The 13,317-nt window shown below is 41.5% G+C and overlaps 1 protein-coding gene across 5 annotated transcripts in view; it reads right to left on the reverse strand.

Annotated features, from left to right (window-relative positions):
* atp8a1 (ATPase phospholipid transporting 8A1) overlaps positions 1-10,883 on the reverse strand; it is a 90,656-nt gene extending 79,773 nt beyond the window's left edge. For 4 of the 5 annotated variants that reach the window (XM_075481803.1, XM_075481800.1, XM_075481804.1 and 1 more), the window contains exons 1-2: positions 10,471-10,883; positions 10,016-10,114 (exon numbers count right to left, since the gene is read on the reverse strand). In XM_075481803.1, coding sequence (XP_075337918.1) covers positions 10,016-10,097 — 82 coding nt within the window. In that variant the 5' untranslated portion in view covers positions 10,098-10,114; positions 10,471-10,883. The remainder of the gene's footprint in view (positions 1-10,015; positions 10,115-10,470) is intronic. The other variant, XM_075481802.1, reaches the window with a different exon arrangement.
* Between the last annotated feature and the right edge of the window lie 2,434 nt (positions 10,884-13,317).

The following is a 13,317-nucleotide window of genomic DNA, read 5'->3' on the forward strand; positions in this document are numbered from 1 at the left end:
ATTGATCTTTTTTTATGTTTTCCAAGGCATAAGTTTGATTTTAAATAATGTGGCAGAAAACAGACCAGAACAGAGCATGGATGTACTGACCACTGAATCCAGTCACCCTGTTGGTTATGTGATTGGTTCAGTTGATAAAAGTTAGCAGAATAGCTCAGAAGGTTTTGGAAAGATTTGCATCTAATCTTTTTGAAAACATGTTCAACCCCCTGCATGCACACCACACCCAATGTTTTGTTCAATTGGTGTAGCATTTAGTAAAATGTACCACTCCTGGTTGTAAGTTGGACCCATGCCCCACCTCTGGTAAAGACGCTAATCTCTGCATTATTGTCTGAATAATACTACTCAAACAAATAGATGCTGAGAGAGTGCAAATCCTCCAACTTGGCCTCTGCTCACACTCTGAGCAAAAGTGATCCCTGGAAAGACCAAAATTCAGCGGGTTATTTTGTTACCAATGCTCAAACTCTCTACTACGTTTCATAAAATTAAACTTGAACATTTGAGTAGACGACTGAATTGCTGGTGTGATGTTGTAGATTTTTACCGGGTTGTGCTCTACCAACGGCTAGCAGGAATACCTTTCAGCCTTTTGCTCGGGGAAAGCTCTTAAATAGCTGGTTATGTTTTTGCTGCAGCAACTATTCTTGCACACCTGATCCAATTAAAGGCTATATGTTGAACACTTTAATTGGATTTAAAAGCAAAAGCGAGGCTTAAGTCAGAAAGTGGTCACCTGGGACTTAGAAGCTGCCAACACTTATCTAACACTTTGGCCCATCAATCCCACCATGTCAGCTGGATTTGGTCAAGATAGGTAGCTATCAATTATGTTACAGCAACAAGACATGCTGGGGTTTGAGAAGGAGGAGGTTGTCAAAACAGATTTTTCTCAGCCTACTCTTGGGAGGCTTCCTCCTCCCACACCCAGTTCATGTCCTCAGTTTCTAGCAAACTCTGTGGATAATGCACCGAGATCCTGCCACAGATGTCTCAGTGGGAAGAACTCTTAATATTCCCCAGTGGACACTGTGCATTTGCACAGCACTAATTGCATTAACTGCATGTTACAGCTCAACTACATTGACATCAAGAAAGGCAGCAAGAATGGTAAAAGGGGCCAGAATTGTGGGCATATTTCTTAACCAGCATAAGGTAAACTGAACAACCATATTATCCTTAATAGCTGGCCATATATAAATATCATAAGGGGCGTGGGAATAGAAGAGAGACCAACAAAGAGCCAAATAAAGCTCAGTGGGAGTAGAGAGCAGGGCACACAGCTCTGGAGGGGAAGCCTTTAGAGAAAGGATCAATGCCACCAAGTGTCGTAATGAGTTTGGATGCGAGCCAGATGTCAGGATTATTGCTTGTGTCAGCCAACAGACAGACTGGTGGAACAATAGTCACAAGGGGGCACGTATTTTGGACAAAGTGCCCGGTGGGAAAAACTGGGCCTAGAAAGGCTTGGCCAAGACATGCTGGTGTTCCCCTGTCTGTCTTTGTAGCCCCTGCTGAGCGCTGTATGCTACAGAGACAACATAAAACAAAACAAATCCCTGTATTAGGCTTCAGTTTGCCATTGTTATTTTTCATGTTAATAATAAAAAAAAGCTTCTGAAAGTCATGGTTAAAACACATTTTGTCTGAAGCAACCAACTTCGAACACTTGGACAACATTTTCTGTCAGTGTTTATGAGATGGAAAAATGTTTGTACTTTAAAATAATAATTATACTAATAATAATAATATTTGACTAATTTAATCGTGAAGGTTAAAAATTAACCCAACCACTCCAGATTTATGAAACCCTGGATGAGAATGCATTAGATAAGGTGAGGCAGAAGTGGTGGGGGTGGAAAAATTATTGCTGGCAGATGAAAGGCGTCTAATAGCAGCCAATGACAGGAACAATAATAAAAAAAAGCATAAAGCAAAGACTTGTCACAAAGTCCAACATTCAGGGTTAAATGTCAAAGATATAATATATATAAATATTGTCTTGTTACTCTTACTGTTTGACCTGAAATAAAGATTTTAAAATACTTTCTTTTGTTCAGTGCCAATTACCTCCTTAATTACAGGATGATGAATAAATTAATCCGTAATTCTTCAGAGAGGCTCATCAATCAGTCCCCATCCATAAGATACACCTAGCACAGACTGAGATACAGAACCAGAACTGATGAGCCTGGGAGATTGGAAGGTTGGAAGGATGGTCAATAAAATGCCGATGAAAAGGCGCGTGACCTGGCCAGAAACTGGCTCCCACAAAATATATTCAATAACAACAAGGTAGGTGGGGGGGTGGGTAGCTCGAAGCTACTGACACTGATCTAACACGAGCAAATGAAACGCAGCCAAACCGCACTCAAGGTGAAGTAAAACTGCAGCAGTCACTGTGCTTCACCCGAAACAGAAAATACAGAAGAATCACACCTGATTTAGCTGCTGCAGAAATATTTCACATACAGACTAAAATGTAACAAGTTCTAAAAAAAGGAGGAAAGCTAGAGGAGGGTCGGTGTTATCCATCTGCCACCTTAACCCCAGCTAACTCACAATCGTTATTAGCCTACAATTGTTCCAAATCGCTTTACTTTGTGATGTTTTAATTTCACAACCAAGAGTGTCTAATGTGCTGTGTATATCTGTTCATTGCCACTAAAGAGAGATTTCTACATGATTCATTCATGCCAGATAAATATTTCAGCAGACTGAGCAGCCACAGTCTATTCAAAGGAATCAAAGTCCCAGAGATGAAAGCCCCCCTCCCCATCTTCAACCATTTGTGAATGGAAAGAAGGGCTGGAGGGGACTGTAGAGATACTGCCTCAATCTAAGCAACATCCATAAGTCGCTTATCAGATCACAGTGCTGTAACCAGCACCCACAACAACAACAGGCAGCTGTAGAATTAATCCTCCACCCTGTATGGCTCCGTCTGGCTCCTCATAGGCTCAGGCAGGCCACAGTGGGACGGACAGTGCAGGGACAACGCAGACAGCTGGGGCTTGTGGTGACATCACAGGGCTGTCCTGGCTGAGATTAGTGACAGATCTGCAGGGACAGAAACCTTTCCGCTGTGGGTGACTTTATGAATGATCAAAGGAGAGAGCATATGGTATGTAATTCAACGCGCTAGAAAGAGGAGAATGTCAGTCACACTGTCACAGTGTTCCTTGTCTTCATCAAGATCATAATAAAACTAATATTTTATGGACACAGACACAGCACAAGCACATTTTTGAATGGGAGTCCGACTCCGGAGGCTTTGCAACGCTGAGAGATCAAGTCGTCAGCACACTCAAAGTAATCATCCTTAAATGATGATGTTAAGCAGATCTTAGCATAGCGACTTAGCATGCTAACAAATGTAAGTTAGCACTAAACACAAGAAAACAGTCCCGGAGGCTGAGAGAATCATTTGAGTTTTCTTTATATTTGGTTATAATTCAAAGCGATTCACAAAGGCCTTGTGAAAAGTTAAAATATTGCCAAAGCTTATGAGGAATATTTTTCAGTTCTGTCTGACATAATGGATTAAAAACGTTATCTGTAGCCTAGGTCACTGACGATGCCATTTTAAGTCCTAACTACTGTTTAGGCCTCACTGACATCTCAATCTTTTCTGAACGGTTGCACCATATTCTTTCCCGGGGCCTTAGGTAATCCTGAATTAGAAGGACACAAACATACTGTCGACACTGCAAGAAGTCATGTTCGGAGCTTTGTCAAAATAAGTGATAGATGAGTAAATAAACAACTAAATAAACCGACACAACAAATTCCAACTTCAGACACTTCTGAAATCAGCATTTAACAGCTGCAACAGACTAATTATGAGGACATGTTGCTGTTGTACAGCTAGTTGGATTGTTGATCGTTGTTTTTCCTGTCTGACCCATTTTGTGAGACTCATCAGTAAAGACAAATCATTTGGACGACTGTTTAATCAGACTGTTTAATCAGACGATAGCGAGCGTTCAGCTTTCTCTAAACTACACCATCACTGTGTGGCAGAACAGGTTGACCAGGTTTAAATTCTGCAGCTACAGCTATGTAATCTGCTATATCGTTTGAACTTTTTAAATATTCATACAAAACTCACAAAAGTATTTGTTTTTTGCCAAAAAAAAAAGAAACTTAATAAGGACGGCCACACTCGTTTCCATTACATGCTCACTTTAAATAGCTGTAATATCCAAATGGCTGATGATGATAATTAATCCATGCCAGTTTCAGTGAGGCCATCTGACCTCGTGTCATATCCGAAATCAGAACCTGCAGCAGCCAAAGCTACAGAGTAAGTTCCACGTGTGCACAACAAAGGCACCTTTCTAAAGCCCACGAGTAAACAATTATGTGGATTCCATCCTTCATTTATCGATTCAGGTCTCAGTCTTCAGAGTAGGTCATCTATTAATATCAGCTATAGTGCAGCTTTTACTGCATGAGCCCAGGAGGCTTGTTTAAAAAGTGACGACTTCGTGTCCTGTTAGCATCACCAGACAGAATATTACCCATATAGATTTCCTATTCATGGTATTTTTAAATAGGAAATGTAGATAAGCTGTAGCTTGCTTCATACCTTCCCAGCTTACTGCTTTTGGTCACTACCAAGTTATGTGAATTGCTTCAAAATCAGCAATATCTACCTTTTAAGACAGAACTTTCAGGTACTGTCCCGGCAAAGCAGAAGAACCATCTCGACAGGAATGTACACAATATCTAATATTTTTTTTAAATGCGTTTTCAGACCAAATCGTCTATGTATAGAAGCAGCACTGTGACCTAGTTGAACATCAATCTAGCCAAGACAGGATCGGGGTCATAAACTTCACAAGCTCTTCGGGGGGGTGAGTGGGTGGGACCGTGGTCAAGGGCAGCAAGAGTTTCATCTTCCCCACCATTGATGATGTTGCTTTCCTGCAGAGTGCCTGCCGACACCTCCATGTGACCTCGTCATCCCACTGTGACACCATCACATTGACTGTCTCCTGGCACAGGAGTCAGTGTCCGCATCACACGGATGAACGCAACCAAACCACAAAAAATGACCACCAAAAGTGGATTACCAGATATTGTTTAGGGATTCATTTCCTGACTCACCGTACATCTAGAGCTAAAGGATAAATTCAGGGATAAGGAGGATCGATCTTCCCACCGGCATAAATTTGTACTGCAATCTTCCAGTGGTTCATAAATACCTTTTAATCTTTGATTCACAGCTGTAACCTTGAAAGGCAGCTCGATTCTCATGATATGAAGAGAACCCATCTTACCAGGCCCTAAGTTATGCTTTAGTTGCTGATTAACAGTTGTTTTGGGACCAATCGGTGTCCTGTACTGGCAGCTTTGTATGATTTTCGGTGTGACAATATTCAATCACAACGATTACTTGAGATTAGTTATATCAGAATAACACTGAGCAGTTTCAGAGTCTTCACATGGCTGGCTTTGTACAAAGTTGGATTTTATGAACTGGCCTTACTCCTGATTCACTGAAGGCAGCCAGTGAGAGACGGCGAATGAGGGATGATTCATCGAATCATGAGCCATGTTTGGTTTCCTCCTCTTTTGCAAAACACTTTAACAATGACTTCTAGGACGATTCTGTGTAACAAACCATCTGAGGCATCCTGTAAACATTTCTTAGGAACTTAAGCCCACCAACAGATTAGAGGAAGTAGTCAGTTCCAAATGATGGATTCAGTGGGCCATTCAACACAGTAAGACATTACAGCATCTGAGTATAGAGCAGCACAATCACAGCTTTATTGTCAAAATCTTTAATTATTAGCTGATGTAAAATGTTGGTCATAACAACATTGCTTTGTTCTGTCCCGGTTGTCATAGCAGCAGAACAAGCATTCATGTTTTTCTGGACTTCCTGATCCTTTCACACCGACTAAAAGGACATTACATTTCCATAGTTAATGTTTAGAAGCAACACAAAGAGAGATCTCTAGATCACTTTATTGCATTAAGTTGAAATATTGATTGACCAGTTGGGAAAGAAGAAGCAGAGACTGAACTACGATAGAATCAATGTGGCGCTCTCACTCATTGAGGCCAATGCAAGAATAAATATGAGGAAAAGAGCCTCTGTGACACTGTGTTAGAAGAACTATAGATGCTTTAACTCTGCACCAGTCTCTTTAGGAACACATTCGCAGGAGCGTTTTCTGTATCTCCCCCTCCTCCGTTTGTCTTGGAGACAGAGAATCACTGACGTGGGTTAAATTGAGTATCCGAAGACACGCATATTAGACTGGATGCAGGTTAGTGAGGAAGGAGAGACATGAAGTGGAAAATAAAGAAGAGGAGATGTCTTGTGCCTGTACATAGAGCAGAGAGGCCCAAGGGGACTTGATATGACACACCAGCGGCCCCAGACAAGGGATTTAGTGGCATGTTGGGCTTTTGTGCCACATTATTATCAGCCAGTGATCCGCCAGGCACATGGGCAGCTCAGGATCCCTTCAGAAGGGAGCAGTCTATCCCCCTCCAGTCTCCCTCCCCATGCTGTTACCACTATTCAGATAGACTGAGGCTTAGCTGGTGTTATTGAAATGCTACAGAGGGAAAACATACTGCTTCACTTACTCTTTCAAAAAAAAAAACTTTGACAGAAAGGTACGACGCTTAAAGGAAAGGCTACTTTGTGTCACACGGAACTAGGATGCTGGCAATCAGAAATGAAGATCACCCATGATGTGAATCAGCTGACACGGAAAGACAAGCATTTAGTCCTTTAATGGAGTCATCCTCACCAGACAGGTTCACCTGCCTTTCTCCAACTTTACTGTAAACAGAGCGAAGGAATCTTTCCAGGCTGCAGATAAGCATGCCAGCTAAGAGAGACAACAAGATGCTTGGTGCCATATGTCTAATCTTAGCCTGTGTGGCCTCTGTCGATCAGCTTCCCCCATTTAAACACTGTAGGCAGCAGGTATCGAGCCCCTTCAAACAATCATGGAAATTCAGATTGGAGAGATAAGAATCTTAAGGGGCCTGTCAGTTACTGCTGGATTCACGCACTGAAAATGCAAATAGCTTATGAAGTCACCTATATTCCAAGTGTACTAGATAGGGTTATTTTGGCAGTACATTTAGCCAGGTTGGCAGCGACGTTGGATGTTTCCACAAAGCAGAAAACAGAGTAGAGCGGCACGTGGTGGCCAAGTCTGAGGGGTGTGTAGCACGGAGAGCTGACGGACAGACTGCTGATGGATTAGGTGGTAAGCCTGGCAGAGGGCTGCCCTTTCTAGATGGAAGCCTGCCTGATGCGCCGTGGTGATTAAAATATCAAACTGAAGGGTGGAGAGTGTACTTTCATAAAAACAAGAAATGGTGCAGAACAGGGGTGGGACTGAGCACAACATGGAAGTAGCAGAACCATGAAGCTGATGGCAAAGCTGCATCGAAATTCATCAACCTGGCAGCTCATGAGGTGATCAAATTCAGCATTTACAAAGATGGCTTCGAAGATAAACCGCGACACTCTTATCCTGAACAAAGCACAGAGAAAAGATTATGCACAAGTGAAAAGCTCAACTGAGTTTGTATCAAGAGTAAGTGTGACAGCAATAGCTGCAGCATAATTTTTGTGTTGAGTCCGTTCGGACTGCAGCAGCTGTAGAGGTCAACAATTTTAGACAGAAGCTGTGTTAGAATTCAGTTATTTAGATTTCTACCAGCATGACGCTCTGGAGCCTCTACAGAATAACATCACCATTTCTGTTGGGGTGCACAGACAAGATGACAAACTGCTTTCCAATTTAAAAATCAAGTCAAACAAAACTACCACCAACTTCAGAAATCTCCAGTGAGAATGGCACAAAAAAAAGGAAGAAAAAAAAGAAAAGGCAGCCACTGGTTTCACTGGAAACTGGAACTGAAATCAAACCCGCAGTACTCCCTAAATCGTCAACATTCGGCAACTTTTTATGTCACATGAAATTCAGGTCTGAGTCCTGGATGACATGTCAGTAATGGACACTCAGAATAATTAGTTTTCCTTTAAATGAATCACAACTGTATCAGACAGCGTACAAAAATATCCAGGGTGTCTGTAGATGTTTCCAAACCGTCACCGAAATAACCACAATCAAGTCTGCCTTATTCAATGATTCAAAACTTGCCATTTTTAACATGAAGGCTGTAGCTCTGTGGATGCCGTTTCCCATAGTGAGGAAAAATTACTTGATATGAGCTGCCAATCTGCAGGCTTATCCCTGTTATCAACATCCAGTGGTACTCCAAGTTGTCCGGGTGTGGTATAAACGAAAAGTCCGGTCTACTCAGTATCACATATTGGGAGCTATAAATGGGTTGCAGGCATGAAAACAGTCAAAAATAAGAGCTTCCATTCATTGACTGGCTTTCCAAGTTCAGCTTCATTGATCAGAAATTTTCTTGTTGTAGGAAGTTAAAGATATATGCGTCATGAGTGTTTCTGAAAACACCTGTTCTTTTCCAAAAGGTATATTAGGATGACTAGCTGAAACCAGCTAGTACGTCAGCTTTGTGATGGACCACAACAAATAAATCAGTTTGGGTAACCTAGTGCATCATGGGTCGTGTTGTTCTTTCTATACTTGGCAAATGTACAACGGTAGCCAGAAACATATTAATGTTAAATTATGGCTGATAATCACAGCTAGAGGATATTTTTAGTCATAGGAAAAAAGATCATTTATCAACAACATAGCAATAGATGCTTGATATCAAAATCTGTAGAAATCTATTGACTAAAAAAGGTAATTTAAGCCAGTATATATTCCCAGCATACTCTGGTGCAACATGACCTATCGACTGTTCACAAAACATCTTTTTCTTTTCTTATTGCCCCTTTTAAGTCCCTTAAAGCAACACCAATGCTTGCCAAATCATATAGTTTTTACTGGTGGAGACAAACTTTAAAAGACTATTTTAAATCTAAGACTCATCAATACTATATTACATTTTTTTTTTTTAAAAGCATGCAGACAATATGCATTTGTAATTTATAGAAAAAGAATCAATGTAAAGCTTATCAGTGGAATGGATTGTTGCCCATTATGGATAAGCTGTCAAGCTCTCAGGTTTTTTTTAACTCATCTGCAGAGACTTGTGAAGTTCTTCATGCTCACAAACACTGAATTTTTTAAATCAACTTGCGTGTGTCTTAAAAAAATGCATTTCTCTCTGCTGCACGATTTACTTCCACGAAGGACACCGTTCAAAAGCACTCCCTGCGCGAACACTTATTGAGTGACGCTGTCAAACACCGCAAAATTGCTGGTAAGCACACTGAACCGCTGTAGACAATGTTAGCCTGATCTAACATTGTGAGTAAAATATCAAAAGAATTCACTTTAACAGGGCAGCTGCTTTCTGTAGCAGCCAAATAATATACTCAACAGCAATAAGTCAGACTGAGATATTACACTGGACCGGCAGTTATAAATCAAACTTGAGCCATGCAAAATTAAACCAAAGCAGCGCTGTGCATTTCCAGCAAAGGGAAACAGAAACAAGCAGCAAGCATCGTAAACAATGGGGACCGAAATTGATCACTGTAGATAAATTCGGCCCCTGTCTTGAGAGGTCAGAGGTCAGGGTAAGCCACAGGACAGCGATGAGGGGGATTTAAAGACTTCATAAAGAAACTCAAATCAACTGTGCACCTGCAACCGGTCGTAAGCCTGCAAGTGCACAGCCATAGGTGCTCGTCTGGGTAAACAGACACACCTTGAAGCCCAAATCTACTAAGCAGCATCCAAAGCCCAAAACAAAACAGATCCCTCTTATGAGCATCCAAATCACTTAAGTGTCCGCATCCTGGTTCCCTGGCAAACACAGCTAAGATGCAGTGGAAAGTTACTGGTGCAGTGAAGGAATAGGGGTCCCAGCCCAATTACAATAGCTGTATTATTGGACCCACACTGTTGCAGATGCCATTTCCTTAACACTTGTGATCACTATCAGACTACTTGTGGCTACTGTGAAAGAGCAACAACTTCACCTGTGTTATCAGATGATGGAAGGGGGCTGGACATGGCTGCCTCAGTCTTGATGGGTGCTAGGTTCAGCAGGGTCAGGTCCATCTTACACTTGTTTCACTCTCAAAGTACAAAAATCAATATGACACAGCGTTAGTCTTGGAAACCCGTTTCATCTCAAATGTAGAGATGGCAGCCGACTCTCACTTTCACTCGTGGATAACTTTATCGATAGGCTATAGGTTACATTTAGTCTGTAAGAGCCATCATCCCGGACCATCCTTTGTAAAAAAACTTTCAAGTCCTGACGCCAGTTGGCAACCGTTGAATCACAGCTATAGCTAGCAAGTTCTTTCCACTTCAAGAAAGCAGCCGGCCGGCCTTCTTGCATTAACAAGGAAATATTCGTACAATGGTGGACATGCTCTATGAAGCATTTCAAAGAAACGAGAAACCGGTCATAACAGTTCCTACTTACCTTCCGCCCGGGTTCGAAGATCAGACATCGTCCTCCGTACTGGGGGCATCCCTCCACGCAGCGCCCAGCGACGGCACCTTTCAAGCGGTCGCGGCTTGTTACTTCGGCTCCCTGAGGCTGCAGCGGTTGCTTCTTCTCAACCGTCAAATAATTTAAAAACAACGGGTGAGAAACAGCGGAGGACCCTCTGTCATACGGACTGTACTGCTGCGTGTATACTGTCAATGAGATATGCAGGCGAGATAAAACCAACTTTCATTTGCGTGCGGTGACACAAACATGGTGAGGAACCTTGCGCTTCATGGATCTCCCGAGCATCACGGTACCTAACGGCGGAGTAAAGCCGTTTGTCGGCTTCAATTTAGCGGTGGTGGACACGGAGTCACGGACTTACCATAAACTGAAGTGAGGGGGACGGTGCCGCCTCACATTATGGACCGTACCACTTGCAACCGCAGCGGGAGGGTGGACGGAACAGACAACTGCCAATGCACCACGACTTGGGGTTAAATATATAATGAAATTTATATTTTTCCGACGAATTAGATAGGAGGACGTGTTTGATGTGAGTAAGCGTGGCCAATGAAGCTTAAAGCACATAAATGTTTTTAAAACTGTCCAACAAATTGTTGGTTGGTGTGAACAACTCCCCCTTCTGCGGTAGCTGTTTGCTCACATGTTGGGAGTAGCCTTATCTCTACTGAATTATGTTTGCTTAAAAAATAGATAATAACGTGTAAACAGTGACTGTAATGTTAGTAAATAACAACGGATACCATTTAGCGATCTAATACGCATTGTGTAATGTTTACTACAAGAAGTCTGCATGGGTGAAAAGTCAACACATTGCACTATATATTATTCTACATGGTGTATTTTAGATATTTCATAAAAAATTCCAGTAATATCTGCTAGAAAGCGGACGATATTGGACTTTTTTTTAAATTAAAGCATGTTTGGAAAATCAAAGGAGGAATGCAACAGATATTTTTCAGAACTAGGTGAAAATGCATTGTTTGGTTGCATTTATATGACTTTACAAACAATTACAATACAAATGTTTATATAAAATCTTCAAATATCCACACTGCAGACATCAGACTAAGGAGAACCAGATGTGTTGATGTAATACAGTCGAGAAAAGAATAAGCCCTGGCTTTTGTCCATGTTTGCTGCAACTCTTGCTGTGAGGAGATAGAGAAATATACTAATATTTACTAAGTATAGATGTCCTAAAATAAAAAGGAACAAAATTCTGAGATCTCAAAAGTGTCAGTATATCAAAAAAGTCCCTGGATTTGCAATCCAGGGCTCATATCAACAGGAGGGAGGGTAAAGCTACAATATGTCTCCATATCCCATTTTATATACCCTCCTAATCCAATGCAAGGTCTAAGCGAGCTATAAAACCTATATCAACTGTCATCAGGCGAGAGGTGGGGTACACCAGTCCATCACAAGACCACACAGAGACAAATGAGACAAACAACCAAGGAGTCACACTCACTCCTAGGGACAATTCAGAGTCACCAATACATTTTTGGGGGGATATTGAGAGGAAGTCAGGGTACCCGGATTCAAACCAGGAACCCTCTTGCTGTGAAGCGACAGTGCTAACCACCCAAAATAAAGTTTGTGTATTTTCTTAGGTTTATTGAGTTGCTTTGGAATTTTTCATCTGAGACTCCTCAGACTTGAATAATTTACAAGCTTATATTTTTAATCATATCTTTGTCTCGCTAGTGTCATAGTCTTGGGTTGTGTCCTGTAATTTGTTCTCCAGTCTGTCTTGCAAAATAGATTTTGAACTTGTATTGGCCAAGAATCTTAAACTTCTGACCTTAAAAGACAAACAAAATGTTGAGTTATTACACCCACAAAGAGGTAAGACAGTGAACAGAATCCATTATGCGGATATGATGAGTGATTGAAGTCAATAGATTGTTTAAGTCTAAGGCTATCATCCAGGCTGGAACAAACTCCAAAAATGCACATATACTTGTATATTAAGTTACTCTGTCATATTTCATCTAAGGGGAAGTCTGGTGCCCTCACCATGAGCAGGGCTTTTATGAAACAGCTAAGATACTTGACAGTACACATTATTGCCCTTACAGTTTCTGACAGATCATGTGGTTGTAGATTTAACATGATTTGTTGCAGAGTAGCCTCTGCAGGTCATACACATTACATCCAAGGAAATGTCTGCATTTTCTCTGCTGTTAAATGAAATAATAAAATTAATTGATCAGTCTTGTCCATAAAAAGCAGTTCAAGTCTTGGACATGCCAATTTACATGAAATACGAAAGCTAGCCATGCAGTGACAGACCAGGACAGATACTGACCGCAACAATGGAATTAAGCAGTTGTAAGCACTGCAGACACCATCAGTCGCAGTGCTATTATGTGATTATTGTCTAGAGACGAGCTGAGCAGAAGGTCTAATCTGCAGGTGACTCAAGCCCACAATTTCTTGCATATCCCCCATCAGCGTGCCACTCTCCTGTCAAAAATCTGCTCTAACATTAACTCTCTGTCAAATGAATGGGACACATTAAACCAATCTGTATGCAGGTGCAAAGAGGAAAGCAGCAACAACGCCATCTTTGCTGCCTACCTGCTGTGCACTGCTTTATGTTCTCAATCTCACTGCGGTTGAAATGCAAATCACAGCACAGACGACATTTGTACAGCAGCAGCACCACTGCAGTTGCACAAGAGAACTGCAGATATGCTCAGCTGGATGGGGAATTTTCCCAATACTGATTGTCAAAATGCTTCCTGTGTGTATCTTGAAACAAATTCTTCTGTTACTGCTGCAAGACTTCCTGCCTGTTTTCATGTG

This window comes from Odontesthes bonariensis, chromosome 13, assembly GCF_027942865.1.
Source record: "Odontesthes bonariensis isolate fOdoBon6 chromosome 13, fOdoBon6.hap1, whole genome shotgun sequence".
Lineage (NCBI taxonomy): Eukaryota > Metazoa > Chordata > Actinopteri > Atheriniformes > Atherinopsidae > Odontesthes > Odontesthes bonariensis.